The 17,081-nt window shown below is 44.3% G+C and overlaps 3 protein-coding genes across 3 annotated transcripts; 1 reads left to right on the top strand and 2 right to left on the bottom strand.

Annotated features, from left to right (window-relative positions):
• The first annotated feature begins 803 nt into the window (after nt 1–803).
• Nucleotides 804–6,443, top strand: LOC306706353 (ceramide synthase 5-like). The gene is made up of 10 exons (XM_079173395.1): nt 804–1,138; nt 2,225–2,327; nt 2,466–2,596; nt 2,748–2,805; nt 3,514–3,564; nt 3,706–3,798; nt 4,188–4,316; nt 4,830–4,936; nt 5,097–5,253; nt 6,161–6,443. The coding sequence occupies exons 1-10, from the start codon at nt 963–965 to the stop codon at nt 6,302–6,304; spliced, it is 1,149 nt and encodes a 382-aa protein (XP_079029521.1). The 5' UTR covers nt 804–962; the 3' UTR covers nt 6,305–6,443.
• A 565-nt stretch (nt 6,444–7,008) lies between these two features.
• Nucleotides 7,009–11,198, bottom strand: LOC306706347 (NACHT, LRR and PYD domains-containing protein 12). Its single transcript, XM_079173382.1, has 9 exons — nt 11,090–11,198; nt 9,299–10,904; nt 9,047–9,208; nt 8,785–8,958; nt 8,518–8,691; nt 8,060–8,233; nt 7,793–7,966; nt 7,552–7,719; nt 7,009–7,453 (listed from the first exon to the last, which is right to left on the bottom strand). Exons 2-9 carry the CDS (start codon nt 10,891–10,893, stop codon nt 7,384–7,386), a joined length of 2,691 nt encoding a protein of 896 aa, XP_079029508.1. The 5' UTR covers nt 10,894–10,904; nt 11,090–11,198; the 3' UTR covers nt 7,009–7,383.
• Nucleotides 11,199–12,414: 1,216 nt separating this feature from the next.
• LOC306706498 (keratin, type II cytoskeletal 8-like) lies at nt 12,415–17,078 on the bottom strand. Its single transcript, XM_079173614.1, has 9 exons — nt 15,603–17,078; nt 15,238–15,446; nt 15,069–15,129; nt 14,560–14,655; nt 14,297–14,461; nt 13,949–14,074; nt 13,418–13,638; nt 12,788–12,834; nt 12,415–12,687 (listed from the first exon to the last, which is right to left on the bottom strand). The coding sequence occupies exons 1-9, from the start codon at nt 15,864–15,866 to the stop codon at nt 12,605–12,607; spliced, it is 1,272 nt and encodes a 423-aa protein (XP_079029740.1). The 5' UTR covers nt 15,867–17,078; the 3' UTR covers nt 12,415–12,604.
• Between the last annotated feature and the right edge of the window lie 3 nt (nt 17,079–17,081).

Genomic DNA, 17,081 nt, shown 5'->3' with positions numbered 1-17,081 from the left:
TGGCATCTTTCGGGTGCATTACCGCCACCCACTAATCTGGAGTGTGGACTAAGGATATCCTCTATAATAAAGAAAAAAAATAGTCTTGTTAACTCTAAATATTGCAGAAGACGTTCCCAACATTTGTCACCAAAGCTTTTCTTTAGTACATTAATTATATGTTCCTCTCCCATCACTCTTAGACCATTTTTCATGCCTTCCATCACTGATTCCTACCTGTCAGGACAATAAAACAATTCACACTTTCTATTGTGCTTTCCAATAACATAGGAAACTATTAAGACCAGTATGGCCATTCCTTAGTCTTGTTATAATCATCTCCTCTTTCCTAGTTCGTCCACTAGAACCTGCACTCCCCACCAATAGTTTATTTTTTAAAAGATATCTTCCTTTACTCCCTTTATTCTGCCATATCTTTTTGATTCGTCCCTTAATCACCACTTCTGACTCACTTGCATTTACGTTCATGTTATTTCTCCCACTCTTCAAAGCCCTTTTTGTTGCTTTATCCTCCTTCTCATTCCCATCGAATCCAACATGGACCCACACAACATTACCAGCCACCCGCATTTGATGTGATAATGTTAAATTCCCGACACAATCCTACTTTCACGGCACAACGATGACGCCGAAGAGGCAAAAACAACCGTGTGTTCATCTTTCAAGTGGAAAACATCTCTGAAAAAAAGAAGAAGAAAGAAAGTTGCCTCATAATGAGGTGGGTGTCGCCCTGCAGACTTCCAGCGTTACGTGTCGAGCTAGCGGTCTAAAAAACCAGAAGTGATACTCTCTCAGTGTCGGTGTCGGTGTTAGGAGGAGGTGGACACATCTCCACCAAACGGTGTTTCCCGTTATTTAACTTAAGCCACCAGATGCTCGACTAGTACCTTTTTGTTGTTTTTGGTTTCCCTTCTTTGCTTTTCACTGTTTTGATCGAGTGTTTTTTTTTTGTCTGCTCCCCGATGACTTCCTCTATCTCAGCCTGGATTTGGAGTGAGAGATTTTGGCTTCCCGAAAATGTTACATGGGCGGACCTGGAGCAACCACCACCTGGTGTGGAGTACCCGAGAATCCGACACCTACTTTACGCGCTACCTCTGGCTGTCATAGTGTTCCTGCTAAGGCTGCTGTTTGAAAGGTACGCTTTGTCCTTGTTTGTTGCTGTTTTTTATTTGTATTTTCTTTCATTTGGACGCGTGGTCCCGTGTGCGTGCACAGTTGAAAGCTTCAGCCTATGTGGCAACTGTTGCTCCGAAAAAAAAAGAGTGGGTAAAAAAACAAAAAACAGCCACCAAACCCTTTGCAACAAGCTTTAATACATGACTCATTCTTTACGCACGCAAACCCTCTTGACATTGAAGAAGAACCAACTCTCTGCAGGCTTCAACCAAAAAAAACAAAAAACCGAGCTGCTCCTAGTTAAAGTAACATGACATTATTTTTTTTTAAAACAAATGGACTCCATAGATGGGACTTCCTCTCCATGTGACAGTTCATTATAGGTTTATTCTCTTTTGTCTTAGCTTCTTATTAATAGTGTTGGCATTCCTTAGAGGTGATGACACATGAAGTCTCCCACTGGCATGAACCACATGTTCACCTTGCTCAGCACGATAGTTTGGTCAGTTTTTATTTTGTGAAAACTGAGCCTGGGTAGCATGCTTTTAATAAAACATTAAAACACACACATCTGTGTTCCTCAGTCCAAAGTCTGTCTATTCATTCAGTCTTTTTCTCCTCCACGTTGGAGAAGCTGTTACAGGTAAGTATCGTGTTTGTGGGATTGAAACCTGATCAAATGTTCCTGGGCATGTGACACACATCGGTATTGTGGTCGGAGGCAGCCCTCCCATCCCTGTCTCCCATATCCTCACATGACAGAGGTCACCATGCTCTGTTTAGACTAGGTGCCACATTCCCCAGGGTCCCCTCCCAGTGCTTGTCTTTAGACTCCCTCTCTTTCTCCCCCGCTCCCCGTGAGACAAAGTCAAACATTACTCTGTTGTGCGGCAAACTGCACACTCGGCAGTCCGAGGCACATCTTAGCTAATGGTTCATCTGTTCCTAAAGCCGGTACAACATGCTTAACTTATCTCCCTGACTCTCTCTCTCTCTCTCTCCTTGTCTTTGTCTCTCTAAATACCACATCTGTGTCACCCGCATCCCTACCCCCACCACCCCTCTCTCTCTCTCTTTTTGTGCCTCTATCTGTGTGTGTATACAGGCTAGTGGCCAAGCCCTGTGCCCACATACTTCAGATTCAGGCGGGAGTGCCTCGACAAGCTCAGCCCAATGCTCTCCTGGAGAAAGTGTTTCAGTCCAAAGCGGTACGTGTTTGTCCCGTCGGCCATTAAAATGTTCCTCTACACGCTGGAATACACCGACACGGGCATAGTGATGTGTCCCAGAGCAGCTTGGTGGTGTAGAGAGAACGGAAAAGCAAGAGATTGTTTTGTTCTCCTCAGTGTCCAGACACGAGGCAACTGGAGGGACTCTCCAAGCAGCTGGACTGGGATGAGCGGAAAATACAGAGATGGTTTCGGGTCCGTCGGAACCAAGACAGGCCCAGCATGCAGAAAAAGTTCTGCGAGAGCATGTGAGTACCTGCTTCACTGCTGTGCAGTGTGTAGTTGAACCTTAATGCCTGTGGTGACCCCACTTATCCTGTGAAAATATCTCAACATCTTCACCTCTGTTCTTCAAGAAGACAACACGTTGCATTGCTCTGGTTTCTTTCCTTTTCTCAGGTGGCGGTTAACGTTCTACTTTGGGATTTTCATCTATGCCGTTCGACATTTGTGGGGGGTGAGTTGAATGAGCATACAATGCACGATGCCGATACTGTTGCATTGAAGTGTTGCATGATAATAATTATAATCACTTTATTTAAGTAGCAGTCTTTCAACAACAGTGTTACAAAGTTCCTTAGAATAAAAACATGATAAACGTGAACAAGATCAGGATATAAGAGAGAGAGAATTGACAACAATATACCGTCTATGTATGTGGGTGTATATATATATATATATATTAGATTACATTGAGTCTCAAGAAGGGATTTAATTTAAAGGAAGACATTAATACTGTTGCATTGAAGTGTTGCATCATAATGATTTTATTGATATAGCACCCATACAATTAATACATGATTAAAGTGATTAAGATCAAGATATAAGCTAAATAAAATCATTAAAATAGAGATGACAATATATCATCTGTAATGAAAAAGCCATTCGATAAGTGAGTCTTAAAAAGATAATTAAAGGAAGATGCTGATGCATTGAAGTGTTGCATTATAATAATGTTATAAATATAGTGCCTTTAAGAAACAATGTTAAACAAGCTTTACAATAAAAACATGATGCAAAGTTATAAGCAAAATTAAATCATCAAAATAGAGACAACAACATATCTGTAAAGAAAAAGCAAATGGATAAAAGTGAGTCGATGTTTTATTAATACTGTGTATTATTGGTGATGTAATCATACGAACATTTCATCTGTTTCTGTCAGTCGCCCTGGACGTGGGACACCAGGAAGTGTTGGTACAACTACCCTTTTCAGGTGAATAGTTATTATTACTTTTTTTTATTAACTGCATTTTCATCACATCCAGCTGCTTCTAGCACCAGACTGTCGGCCGGCCAGAGAGGCTTCATGTTCTTTAAAGGTGTTTTTTTATTTTTCTTGTTTCAATCCAAACAGCATCAGAGCTCTGAACAGTTCATCCACTACACGGCCGAGCTCGCTTTCTACTGGTCTCTGATGTTTTCCCAGTTCATAGACGTTAAACGTAAGGTGAGTAAACAACGGCCCCTCCCGGATCCGCCTCCTTGCGTCGGATGCCGGTTCGTCGGCTTTCCTCACATCCCAGCTTTCACGGCATGAAATGTCACCAGTGTGTGAGAATTAGCTTATTCGTGATGCGCTCTGGCAGAACGGGTTAGACGGGGAAAGGTTCACAGGGCTTCCTGTGTGTAAAGATTCAGCCTGTCATCCCGGTATTTACACAAGTCCTTCAGTTGGTGATGTAACTTAACTGACAGCCTGTTTGGTGGATGCATAATTACCGGCATTGAGACTCAATTACCTCATTGTTTACATTAGCTGCAGGTGGGTTTTTTTTTTTCCACTCGCATCCTCGTTTACCTCTTCCATGTCGTCTCTCCTCATCCCCCCGATGACAGGACTTCATCATCATGCTCGTCCACCATCTCGCCACCATATTCCTCATCACGATCTCCTACGCTAACAACATGCTAAGAGTTGGCACTCTGGTCATGTGCGTGCACGACGCATCCGACGTCTTCCTCGAGGTAAAGAATTTCTCCTTTTTAAAAAAAAAATGTTCTTAACGTTGTGCAACATGGAGCAGGCGGGGATGATACCGCCGCTGTGTTGTGGAGCTACTTGCACGACCTGTCTGGCAGGAAAACACACACACACACACACACATCTGTTATTAGTGCAATGACGCGGTGGACACACTGAAAATGTAGCAGAACGAGTTTGGGTCGTCCTCGACCAAATATGTTGTTAGTAGACTCGCACAAGTAGAATTGTTATCGACTAATCGGTTTCGTTGATTTAATCGACGAATCTGGAGTTTCTCCACAAAGAATCGCACCAAAGCTCCACTTTAACATCTTGAGATGGTTTCTTACATTTCTGTGAACCAAAACAACCGATTACTAAAGTAGTAAAAGTAGACGAGAGCTACTTCTACTGCTTCTTTCATTAGCCTTCTTAGTGACGCGCTAACTGGAGAATGCTGGTGTGTAATATTTTCATACAGTGAATCATTTTAATTCCTTATTTATTCCTCAAAGGCTGCCAAGATGGCTAACTATGCCAAGTACCAGAGGCTATGCGACGGCCTGTTCGTGGTGTTCAGCATAAGCTTCTTCTTCACTCGACTTGTCATCTATCCTTTCTGGTGAGTCAAATGAGACTTATTTACAAACCAAATCGCTTTCTTTTGTCTACTTGTCACATGTTCAACTCTTAGAAGCCATCTTTACTTTGAATCAGTGGCTTAATGAGATTTAATAATAACATGAGAGCTCCTCTGACGTCTGTGTGCTTGTGTGTTGCAGGGTTGTTTACAGCGTTCTGATTGAGAGCTGGGAGATCGTCGGGCCGTACCAGACCTGGTGGTTGCTCAATGGGTTGCTGTTGGTGCTGCAGACGCTTCACATCATCTGGTTCTACCTCATCGCTCGCATCGCTATCAAAGCCATATTCAAGGGGAAGGTCAGTGTGGCTGTGCGTTTTTGGTTTTTAGCCACGCTAGCGGCATCGCTTCATGGATGGCCTCGTCGAGTCAACAACTATTTGGTTATATTGATATTAACATTCATGGTCCCGGCAGGATGAGTACAGAGTTTGGTGATTCCTCGGACGTCTCCTCTGGCGCCACCATGAGACATTTCTGTGTTTTTTAGTAAAATGTCTCGACAACTATAATCTTTTCGAAACACATTCTGCATTCACGTGTAGAATCTGTTAAGACTTTAGCATCTGAAGCGTTCCTAGTTTCATTTTGTAGTCTGAGCACGATCGACCAATCAGGTTGGAGCAGGCTTTGGTTGAACGCAGGTAAACAAGTCCGTGTGGAGAGCAAAATAAATGTAATCCCAGGGACAGTGATTTAGCTTTTCATTGGTTTAAAATGAGCTTGCTAGCTGGCTGATTGTGCACATCGTCTCTCAACTCTAGTCTCTCGCTTCTGGAGTTGCTAATTTGAGTGTAAACGACGAGCGGCGCACAGAGAAGGAAGTCTTGACCCAGATATCTGCTAGCTACACTGGAACCCTAGAAATATAACCCCTTTGTCCCCCAGAGGCTTATCATCGTCAGATTGATACACGATGGGTTAAAAGAAAGACTATTGGGTGGATTTCCACTAAATTTGGCTCAGACGTCCATGTTCCCTTCAGCGAAAATCTTAATATCTTTGGTGATCCTTCGTCTTTCCATCATTAGGTCAATTTAAATGAATGCAATACTTTGGTTTATCACTAAACACCTGTAAAAACCAATGCCATTACCAACCGTCTCGTCTGTACTTTGTGTTAAGAATAAAATGTGACGTTTTGTTCCCTCAGTATTCCAATTGACAGTAAAACCGTCGTATTCCTGTTTGTATTTCATTGTGCAGGTGTCGAAAGACGAACGCAGCGACGTCGAGAGCAGCACGGACGAGGAGATTTATTCCACTTCCAGTAAAAATCCCAGTCAGACCCTCAAACCAAAGGACGTCAGTCACACTGGCGACCTAAACGGAGAAGCTCACGACCACTGAGCAACCATGAGGGGGGATGTTCATCTCCAGTCAGGCTTTTATTCACCCGCTGAGTGCCCGTGTGACCCACTATGTCACTTTGACCTCCTGAAAAAAAAACACAAAAAAAAGACCTGAAACTTATTTTTTTCAACCCGGAAAGATTTGCTGAGTCGTAGAAATGGAGAGTGGACTTGGATACAGAGGGGAAACCCTTCTGTGTGGAATAAAGACCGCCTTACTGAGTCGGGTTTACACTGTGTGAGGTTTACACCTGCTTTTTGCTTACAGGAGTAGACAGAGCTGTGTGTGTGTGTGTGTGTGTGTGTGTGTGTGTGTGTGTGTGTGTGTGTGTGTGTGTGTGTGTGTGTGTGTGTGTGTGTGTGTGTGTGTGTGTGTGTGTGTGTGTGTGTGTGTGTGTAGGTGCGTGTGTGTGTGTGTAGGTAGGTGCGTGTGTGTGTGTGTGTAGGTGCGTGTGTGTGTGTGTGTAGGTAGGTGCGTGTGTGTGTGTAGAAGTTAGAAACGGAAACGGAGCATGTCAACCCTGCTATTGTCAAAATGCATTTTCTACATGTAAATACATTTTATTTGTGAAATTGGTAATATATTTACAGCTGTAAAACAAAATCACTGCAATCTGCCTTAAACCGCTTACTGTCCCGTAAGCCAAACCTCTCTTAAGATGCCAAAGATTTCTTAATAAAACATTGTACCAAATTCAGCAATGAATGTGAAGGATTTTTATTATTGTTGTATACGTGCAACTGACAACCATTTTAATCTGCCTGATTATATCTGTGTGATCTAAAAAATAAAGCAAAAAGAGTGCATTTTCTAGAAGGTAAACTGATTATATTTCTTATTTTGTCAGATAAACAGTCCAAACTCAAATATATTTAAATTACTTTGACATATTGTCAAGAAAAGCAAAAAGCAAACTTCTCATTTGAGAAGCTGGAATCAGTGAATGCACCATTTTTTATATGAAATATGATTTAAAACAAGTATTTAGAGGATTAATTGTTTATTTTTTTCTGTTAATCATTTCAACTTTAAAAAAAATAAACTCTGCACGTGAGCAGTCTGAGACGAATCCTTCTTCAGTATCTTATTTTATCACACTCGTCCATCATCTCGAAAACGTCCTCACTGAAGTCGTTGTACCTCAGGCTGAAAGAGACAGAAAGCAGCAGTGAGTCGTTTGTTTCAACACATTTCTAAACTTCATGCTTTTAGACGGTTTGTAGTCTGAGTGAATCGGGGCTTACTTCATCTCCAGCATGTTGTCGCTGTCCTGCATGACGTGGACGAGGGCCGGGACGGAGGCGTCCGTCAGCAAGTTGTTTCTCAGTTCCAGGCTCTTCAGAGTCTTGTTGGCTCTCAAAGCGGCACACAAGTCCTGGACGCAGGCGTCCGTCAAACCGGTCATCTCGACACTACCGACAAAGAGAGGCCGATTTTAAATAAAGAGCAGTACAAGGAGTGTTTTATTTACAATTATCAACTCACTCCAGCTCCTCCAGCAGACAGCTTGGATGTGCAACAGCATCCCAGAGGTGTTTGACCCCCTGGTCTCCCACTGCGTTTACACCGACCACCAGGGACTTCAGTCGAGAAGAGCCACCTCTCAGCACCGAGCCCAGCTCCTCGAACACCGGTCGGGTTAACTCGCATCGCTGCAAGCTGCAGGGTGGAGCAGAATACACATTTACATGTTTGTGAAAGGTGGTACGTCATCACCGGGAGAGGAGCGTTGAACGGGCTGTGTGACTCCACCTGAGCTTCTCTAGTGGACATCCAGGTCGACGGAGGGCTTGGCAGAGCAGCAGCGCCCCCTCCTGGAACAACTCGTTCACTGACAGGTCCAGCTGAGACAGGGAGCAGTGCTCCGACATCAAGGCCTCCGAGAAACCAGGACAGCATGCAGCTGTCAACTCGCAGTCAAACAGACTAAAGTAAAAAGATACACAAATGGTGTTGATTAAAATATGTATATATGAATGTATGATTTATCACACAAATTATGGATTTTATTTAGGTGTTAAAAAAAAGGTACAGTGTGTAGGATTTAGTGGCAGAAATCTAAATTAATACTAACGGGCACATACTAACTCCAATTTAACTCCAAAACCACGGTGCCGCCTCACAATCCTGCAGTCTTGGAACGGGAGGAGTGAGCTGGATGACACCCAAATCCAACACACTTTTGTCATCTCGTTGCAACACGGACTTACGTGAGGCCCTGCAGTTTGCAGAGCGGGTGCTGCAGGGATTCGCACAACGCCTTCACTCCCCTCTCACCAACCACGTTTTGCGTCAGGTCCACTTTTCTCAACTCCGACTGGCCCGAACACAAAGCCGCTGAGAAAGCCTCCATGGATGCAGCAGTCAACTCACACTTTTGTAGCCTTAAATGAACAAAACAATTCAAAAGTAAATACACAAGCCTGACAAAAAAACAAGACTTGTAATACTAATGCTGCCCAGTGTAAAGCACATACTGGAGCTCCTGGAGTTTGCAGAGAGGACTTTGCAGCGCTTTGCACAGTTTCACGAAGCCCTGGTCCCCGATCTGATTGAACGGCATGTCTAACACACACAACCGAGGGGCGCCTGAGGTCAAGACAGACGCCAGATCTCCACAGATCGCCTCGGTCAGTTTGCACCCTCGAAGTCTGAAGTAAATAAGAAGCAAACACATCAAGGATTTATTAACGTCCGTTGACATAAAGGCACATTTGAAAAGAATCCCTTTAATCTTACTCTAATGTGTGCAGCTTGCAGTTTCTGAGTCCAGCGCAGAGAATTTTGAACTTCTCATCTCCGAGGCGGGATTGAGAGAAATCCAGCTCCTTGGTGATTCCTCTGCTGAGAGCCGAGGCCAGATGAGGGACTGCATCGGTACTCAAGGAGCTGTCCGTCAAGCTGTGTGGGGGAAAAACAGACGGAGCGATCTTACATACGACGGCGTACTGAACGCAGGAAATGGATCGAGGCCGAGACACGTGGACTTACTTTATCTTGTGCGACAAGCTCATAGTTGGAGCCAGCGTCTCCGCTTGTTCCTCCGTCAGATTCCTCGTTCGGTACAGATTCAACAGCTCCAGCTCACCGAGGCACGTGGCGACATAGTTCAGGGCCGCACAGTCCCGGAGGTTCAGGTCTCCGTAGCTGATGCCGATCCGTGCCGAGGGGGTGACGATCTCTTTCACCAAACTCTCGTTTTGAGCTTGAAGGAGCAGATGGAAGCAGCGGTGGTGTTTGTCCTTGTAGCATCCCTTCAGCGTCGCCTCAGAGCTGCTTTTGAACCAGCGGTTGAAGTCCGCGATCCGATCAGGGTTCATCTCTCCCAGCAGGGTCGCCAGCGGTCTGCGCTGAAGTGGCGCCGAGAGCCCCGACAGGAAGACATCCAGAAACGTTGCACGGCCTTTGTGCTTTTCCAACATCTTCTCCACACCCTCGGACGTCGACGTGTCCAAAAGGAAAGACGTGGCCAAGATGAAGTCCTGCATCAGTTGGGAGTGGAAAGAGAAGACGCGTCCGTCCGACCGGCTGCCATCTACTCGCAGGAAACCGCCAACCGAGGTGAGAAACCGTTGAAGACCAAAAGAATCCATTTCTTCTTCGGTGCAACTCGAATGTTGGTCGAGGAGGCAATGAGACGCCACCTTGCCGAGGGCCAACACCAGGTCTCTGCTGCGGGCCTCGTTCAGCCGGAGCGTCTGAATCAGGTGGACCAGGATGTCCACGTACAGCTGAGACAGCGTTTCAGGAAGCTTTGCTCCAGCATCCATCAGAGACTTGTAGACGGAACAAACCGTCCAACAAAATCTGGGGGAGGTGCAGACATCATAAAAGCCTAGAGTGCGTTCCATGTGTACTCTTGCTTTGTTGGCAGCAGCCGGGTCAGCGAAGAAGAACCCCTTGAAGTAGGCTTCTCTCTGTGGCTTCAGAAACCCCAAAACCTGGACCCGGGGGCCACTCAGAAACTTCTGACACTCGGCCGGCCTGGACGCCACCACGAAGGCGGCTCCTTTCAGCAGCGATCCGTGCAGCAAGCTGGACACTAAGCAGGACACGGGGGCCGCCTGTCCGGGGTCAGAGCAGAGGGGGAGGACAGAGGGGTCTAAGCTGTGTTTCCACTGATCCAGATCATCAAAAACAAACAACACACCCTCTGGATCCTGCAGGAGCTGGGGCACGGACTCGGGAGGGAGGTGACCGTGGTGGCGCAGCATTAATGTCTCCAGGGTGAGCGTCCCGTTGAGGGAATTCAACTCCCTGAACCGGAAGTGGAAAACAAAGGAGAAGTTCTGAAGGTGCTCCCCTTTGGCCCAGCCCACGACCAGCTTCTCCAGAGCAGTGGTTTTACCCGACCCTTCAGGGCCGACCAGCACCACAGTCCTGGTTCCATCAGACAGGGCAGTGTGGACGGCGCCGTCGACAGAGGGCCAGTTGTCGTCCACATTTCTGTCCGTCCCCTGGGCTTCAGCGGTCAGCGGGGAGATGTACTTATTGTTCTTTATCACACTGACAGGCAGCTCTCCTCCAAGGAGTGTTGACGTGTCGTTTGACTTCAGGATGTGAGTCAACACGGCGTCTCTGTCCATGTTGTAAGTCACTGTAAAAATATAAAGCGGTTAAGGGAATTGTCAAGTCTGCAGAAAACAAAAAAACATGCAACTCATGTCTGCAAATAGACAATCATTATGAAGTACTTCCTGAGATTAAAAGCTGTCTAGCAAAGGTACAGTAAACAATGCACATCTGGAATCTGTCAAAACACGGAAGTGGAAGTGCAGTTACCTTGTAGAAACTCCACTGGGGAATCTTTATGAAAAGCAGACAGATGTTTAAATTATTAATAGTTGGGGTTACGTCTGCACTGGGAACGGAGCAGGAGTTATACGCGCGCTAACTGCCAATAAAACTACGCCCAGCACAAAACAGGAAGTACTTTGGGATTTTAAGCCCTGCGCGCTGCCTTGCAGACGGCCATGGAGTGCCATGTGACTGAACTATTTTAATGCACTCCTAAATTAAGCTCAGCGGTTTGCAAGTTGACTAAGATCACAAGTATTTTATTTTTTCACATTTTACTCTAATGCATTTCAGAGGAAAATGTTCTGCTTTTTACTCTGCACTGTATTTATTTGACAGCTTTAGTTACTTTGCAGGTCCAAATTATTATTAATACAAAATATACATTTTTTTTAACGTGTTAGTATAGATTAAACTACCCAGCAGTAGATGATGTAGTTAAAATGAATCTCACCATCAATTGTCTGATCATAATCCAATGATTCTGATGCTAATAGGAGCCCTTTTCAAAGTACATTTATCTGATAACACTGGACTTGTTCTTAAAGGCACAGCGTGTAGCATTTAGTGGGATCTATTGGCAGAAATGGAATATAATATTCACAACTATGTTTTCATTTGTGTATAATCACCTGAAACTAAGAATTGTTGTGTTTTTATTAGGTTAGAATGAGCCCTTCATATCTACATAAGGAGCAGGTTCAAGGCTATTAAATGAAGGCTGGGACACGGTTTTGAGCTACGAGGGTGTGAGACATGCACAGTGTTACAAACTGGACCGGTTTGTTCACGGACAGGACAGGAGGGCTCTACAGTCCGTGATTAAAACCGCCCAGAACATCATCGGGACCCATATATTGAGCATCAGTGATATTGGTGACAAGAGGTGCCTGCGCAAAGTCAAAAGGATATTAAAAGAGAAAACCCACCCGGCCACAGTCTGTTCACCCTGTTTCTGTCTGAGGAAGAGATACAGAAGTATCAGCTGCAAGTCCACCAGACTTCAGATCCATCTGAATTTATCGTCCAACCTACACCATATGATATAGTTCGACAATAACAATAAAGTGGTCTATTTGACTCTACATGGACCATAATTTACTAAATGAATATCATGCTGTATTGAAGAAGACTTGAAACTAGTGATTGAGACCATAGACTCCTTTACCACCAGGGGAGTCGCCCCCTGATGGCCATTAGAAAGAATGCAGGTTTAAGTCACTTCAGCATTGGCTTCACTTTACAGACCCGGAGGTTGTCGCCTGATTATTACTCAAGAAAAAAGGAACACGAACGATCATGCAGCTGAAAACGTCTTTATTGTAAACACAGTAATGAATGTGATATCCAATAGGAGGAGAAAAATAAACAAAAAATACACACATGTGGCTCATTGGTGCAGTGGGCTCATTGTAGGTCACAAAGAGGTTCATGTTAGGGTTACAGTTACATTGTTACAGTGATCCAGCTGGCTAATGTGCTGTAGTGTTTTTTTCTGCCTTAGTATGTTCTGCCATTGGTCTCCACTGTCTTGATGAGAATTGCATGTTGCCCGCGCGACTTGTGGTTCTTTACATGGGTGGCTGTAGTGAAGAGGAGAGTGGAAATGTCACATACACACACACTGCGGTCAAACCATCCTAATGCCAAAGGTAAAAATAAACTGTTTAAAACAATACTTACACTTGGTGGCCACTGTTTGGATGTTGACAATAGAGTGCTGTCCAAGTCTGTGAGTGAGAAAGCAGGAAATGCATGAGTAAGGGAAATTCCTCTGGTCATGCACAGTGTAATCATGTTCACTTCCTTTACATTTGATCATGCTGAATCCTACAAAGTAACCTTTGTCTTAAGGAATCTTGGCCTGATTGCCTCAACCAAGGCAGAGGTCATCAGAAGATGATGAGAAGGCCAATGAACCTTTTGTCTTTTGAACAAAGACAAGCAAGTTACTCACTAACAGAAGCAACCAGCGGGGGAGGACCAAACTAATGTATAAAGAGAGACAACGATGTCCCATCGGGGTGCACATTTCAACCTAACACACGTCCTGTGTACCATGTTCTGAGCATTAAAAGTGTGACAAAACTGAAAGATTTCTGTCTCGTTCCTCGTTGTCAGAGTGGGATCACAAAATTGCCACGTCACATTTACAAATACAGAAAACTGTAAGCATTGATATACTGGCATGTGAGTTTTGAAGCTGTGTGCATGGACTTAAAAAGCCCTTAAAAGCCTAAATCACCCTTCAACCAGTGAGTTATTATGTAGTGACAACTTGACACGGCAGAGATCTCTGCCAATGCGACGCACCTTTCCTCCTCTCCCTCCAGCAGTTTCCTGTAGGTGGAGATCTCGATGTCCAGGGCCAGCTTGAGATTCATGAGCTCCTGGTACTCTTTGAGCTGCAGAGCCATGTCCTGCTTGGCCCTCTGCAGAGCCAGCTCCAGGTCCCTGATGCGAGCCTTGGCGTCCTGCACGGCCCCCTCCCCGCGCTGCTCCGCGTCGGCTATCTGGCCCTCGAGGTTGGTGCGCTAGAAAATAGTGCAGGTGGCGTGAGGATTCGACAAGATTTGAGCATGCTGATTACCCCTTTAAAATAGAGGATCGACGTGAGTCCTGTCATGTTAATGTCTCAACGGCAATGAACTCTGTTGTTGTTACTGTGTTTAACTCTGCCCTGACGAGGAGTACTAAGGTTGTACCAAAGTTGATTTATTTATTCTTTGGTTTATAAGACTTTGAGGCTTAAAGCATGCATTATCCGTCACATTTTAAGACCAAACAAGTCCAGATGCCTTTGACTTTCACCTTATCATGCACTCCATGAACCTTTTCACTCACCTGTGCTGTTACAGCCTGGACTTCATTCAGCAGGCGGGCAATCATTCGGTTGAGTTCGGATATCTGCCCCTTGGTGCTGCGCATCTCATTGCTATACTGGTCTGCCTCAGCACTCATCTGGTCAAACTGGTGCCGGCAGAGATCAAACCGAAGAACAAATTTACGAGATCAGTACTTATCGAGGTTTGACACGGGTGGTTTCTAGTATTCTAGTCCATGCATGAGCTTTGGTTAACTGCTGACCCCTTTCATGTTTGTAGTTTAAAAGAGAAACTTTGTTTTTACCACAAATTACATTACACAAACAGCTACTTGTAAGTCTGAATCCCTCGTTTTTTAGCTCTTTACCTTGCTCTTGTGCCAGCTTTCAGCTTCTTCGCGGCTGCGAGCAGCGATGTCCTCATACTGAGCCTTGACCTCGGACACGACCTGATCCATGTTCAGGCCGCGGGAGTTGTCCATCTGCACCACCACAGAAGTCTCCTTCATGCTCTCCTGCAGCTCATGCAGCTCCTTTTTCATTAACCAAACAATACAGCAACAGTAAGAACACATAATCCTCACATTCTGCATGTATTTTCTTACATCCTACTAGTTTAATGGATGCGTACCTGGTTATACAGAGTCCTGTAGAAGTTGACTTCATCACTGATAAAAGACACCTGGTCTTCCAGCTCCACCTTGGACATGTAGCCGGCGTCCACATCCTGCAGGCAGCCAGAGAAAAACAAACAACCTTCTGTCAGTGCTTCTTAAACCTTTTGCATTTGACAGACAATTTCATGTTTCAAATGTGTGGCTGCACTAAAATAATGATAGGCTTTATTTATGTGGCTCAAATCGCTTCACAAGAGAAACAAAGAAATAACAGGTATTTAAAAACAATGAAATAATAAGATACGAAAAGATAGATACAAAATAGAATAAAACTAATACATTTAACAAGTATGAGAAAAACAAAGTAAATATAAAAGGAAGGCAGTTAGAAAAAGCCCAACAAGGAAAAGCATTAGTCGAGAAAATGCTGAGAAAACCGTGAATGTAATGAGTTTTATATAAAAGAGCTTGACTTTAAAAGGGATCACCATTCATCAGTGTCTATCATGACTGCATACTGTACCTTTTTGATCACGACAAACTCGTTCTCTACTTCATTCCTCTTGTTGATCTCAATCTCGTACCTGAAACAGCCCACAAATATCACATTACACATGCAAGTATCAGTTTGCACTTAATTACCACCGACGCTCACAGTTCACAGACGTTTCTTTTTCACGACGTATTCTCACTTTGTCTTGTAGTCGCCCACATGTCTGTGCATGACACCGTTCTCCATGTCCAGTCTGTGTTTGTCGTTGCTGATGAACTCCAGCTGGTTCTGCAGGCTGGCGATGTAGGACTTGAGCATGGGGTCAACGTTGGAGGAGGCGGCGGTCTGTCCCTGCAGCAGCTTCCACTTGGTATCCAACATTTTGTTCTGCTGCTCCAGGAATCTTACCTGTGCCACACGTAGGAAGAAACCAACCAAATCAGACTTTTACAGACTTTTATAGACATAATAGAAGTCGTTGGCCTTTAAATATACGTTACAATGCCAGAAATGCTAATGTTTTATCAGGGTTATCTAAATGAATTAAATCAACATCCACCTTACCTTATCAATGAATGAGACGAAACGGTTGTTCAGACCCTTGATCTGCTCTTTCTCCTGGGTGCGAACAGCTTGGACGTTGGGGTCGATGTCTATGTTAACCGGGGTGAGCAGGCTCTTGTTGACGCTCACGGCTGTAATGGGCGCCCCGTGGTTGGCCCCGATGCTGATCTTGGGGATGGAGTAGGACCCCATGGACACGCTGCTGAAGCCCCCTGAAGACGTGCGTAGTCCCCGCCGGCTGCTTTGCTTGCTCCTCAAACTCATGGTCGTGCTGTGTGGAGGGTTTTTTTTTCTCTCACTGCTGGATGGAGGACGAAGAGGGCCGGGCGGTGGTTGAGCTCTGTGTGTGCATCGTCTTATCTCTTGGGTTCTGCTTTATAGGCAGGGTTGGGTGTGGTGCGATAGGGAAGTTATGCGGCTTCCCCAATGTGGGGGAACCAGTCGGACGCATGCCGCCTGTTCTCCCACCTACCACTTTAACGAAAGCTGCATTGTTTTCTGTTGTTACGCTGGAATTCAGACTGGCTTTGCGGCGTCAGGTGTGCTGCATTTGAGCATTCCGAGAATTCATCAACCAAAACCATCACTGACAATACATTTAAAAAACACCTGTGGAGTCAGGACAAATATTTATATTGGTTTTATGCCAAAATGAGGTTTGACTGTAGTGTACAGTTGTGTTTTTTTAAACAACAGGGTCACAATTGCTGGTAAAGATTCACATACTGTAGACGAGAGGTTTTCAAAGTCTGAGACTGTGTGCCTCCCCCTCGGGAAAAGGGGGAGGCCTCTCACCCTCGAGCCTCTCTGCCTTTAGGAGAATTATTATGTTCTTTGATCTCAAAGACACTAAACAACTGAGCCAAGATAGTCTATTTTTACTGTTGGACATCAGAATACACCAAATACCAAAGAAAAAGATCTTTCCAAAAGCATTTTTTTGTTTCTTTTTTGTTTTTATTTCTTTTGAGATCACCTATAAAATGTGCCCAATTATCATAAACCCATGTAAGACAGCCAAACTGCTACTACTTCTTAAAATAAACTAGAATATTGCTTGAACATATTTCTGATGAATTGCACTGTATTGCACTAGGTGTCGACTACATTTAGTGAAATTATCTGTCTCAACATCTTGGCACAGAAAGCAATATTTTACTATTTCTGCCTGTTCTGTTTGTTAATTCTTAATATTCATATCATCATAATATTATAAATTGAACAGAAACAAATATTTGGCAATTTCTGCCTGTTTCACCTTTACTTACTTACAGATTTACACATAACATAATATTATAAGTGAGCATTGTTTTAGAGTTTATTGAATTTAAATAATTTAGATTAGTTTAAAAGCAGAAGATACAAAAATAATGTTTTGTATTTCATGGGCACATCAAATTGTGTTGTTTTTTTTTATAGAAAATGAATTTTCTATGGCACAAGAGGTTTTCTGATCCAGAAACATAGATTTTCTTGCAG

The sequence above is a fragment of the Pholis gunnellus genome (assembly GCF_910591455.1).
Source record: "Pholis gunnellus genome assembly, chromosome: 2".
NCBI classification, from domain to species: Eukaryota; Metazoa; Chordata; class Actinopteri; order Perciformes; family Pholidae; genus Pholis; species Pholis gunnellus.
The sequence above is the reverse complement of the archived record's forward strand: the minus strand, read 5'-3'. Positions and strand labels throughout refer to the sequence as shown.

Excerpts from the sequence above, each read along its gene's own strand:
- LOC306706353 (XM_079173395.1), top strand. The coding sequence starts at position 963 with ATGACTTCCTCTATCTCAGCCTGGATTTGGAGTGAGAGATTTTGGCTT. Across the intron at positions 1,139-2,224 it reads CTAAGGCTGCTGTTTGAAAG|GCTAGTGGCCAAGCCCTGTG; the intron begins GTACGCTTTGTC and ends GTGTGTATACAG. Across the intron at positions 4,317-4,829 it reads CATCCGACGTCTTCCTCGAG|GCTGCCAAGATGGCTAACTA; the intron begins GTAAAGAATTTC and ends TATTCCTCAAAG.
- LOC306706347 (XM_079173382.1), bottom strand. The coding sequence starts at position 10,893 with ATGGACAGAGACGCCGTGTTGACTCACATCCTGAAGTCAAACGACACG. Across the intron at positions 8,959-9,046 it reads TGCAAGCTGCACACATTAGA|ACTTCGAGGGTGCAAACTGA; the intron begins GTAAGATTAAAG and ends TATTTACTTCAG. Across the intron at positions 8,692-8,784 it reads TGCAAACTCCAGGAGCTCCA|GCTACAAAAGTGTGAGTTGA; the intron begins GTATGTGCTTTA and ends TGTTCATTTAAG.
- LOC306706498 (XM_079173614.1), bottom strand. The coding sequence starts at position 15,866 with ATGAGTTTGAGGAGCAAGCAAAGCAGCCGGCGGGGACTACGCACGTCT. Across the intron at positions 15,447-15,602 it reads TCGTCTCATTCATTGATAAG|GTAAGATTCCTGGAGCAGCA; the intron begins GTAAGGTGGATG and ends CGTGTGGCACAG. Across the intron at positions 15,130-15,237 it reads GTGGGCGACTACAAGACAAA|GTACGAGATTGAGATCAACA; the intron begins GTGAGAATACGT and ends GGGCTGTTTCAG.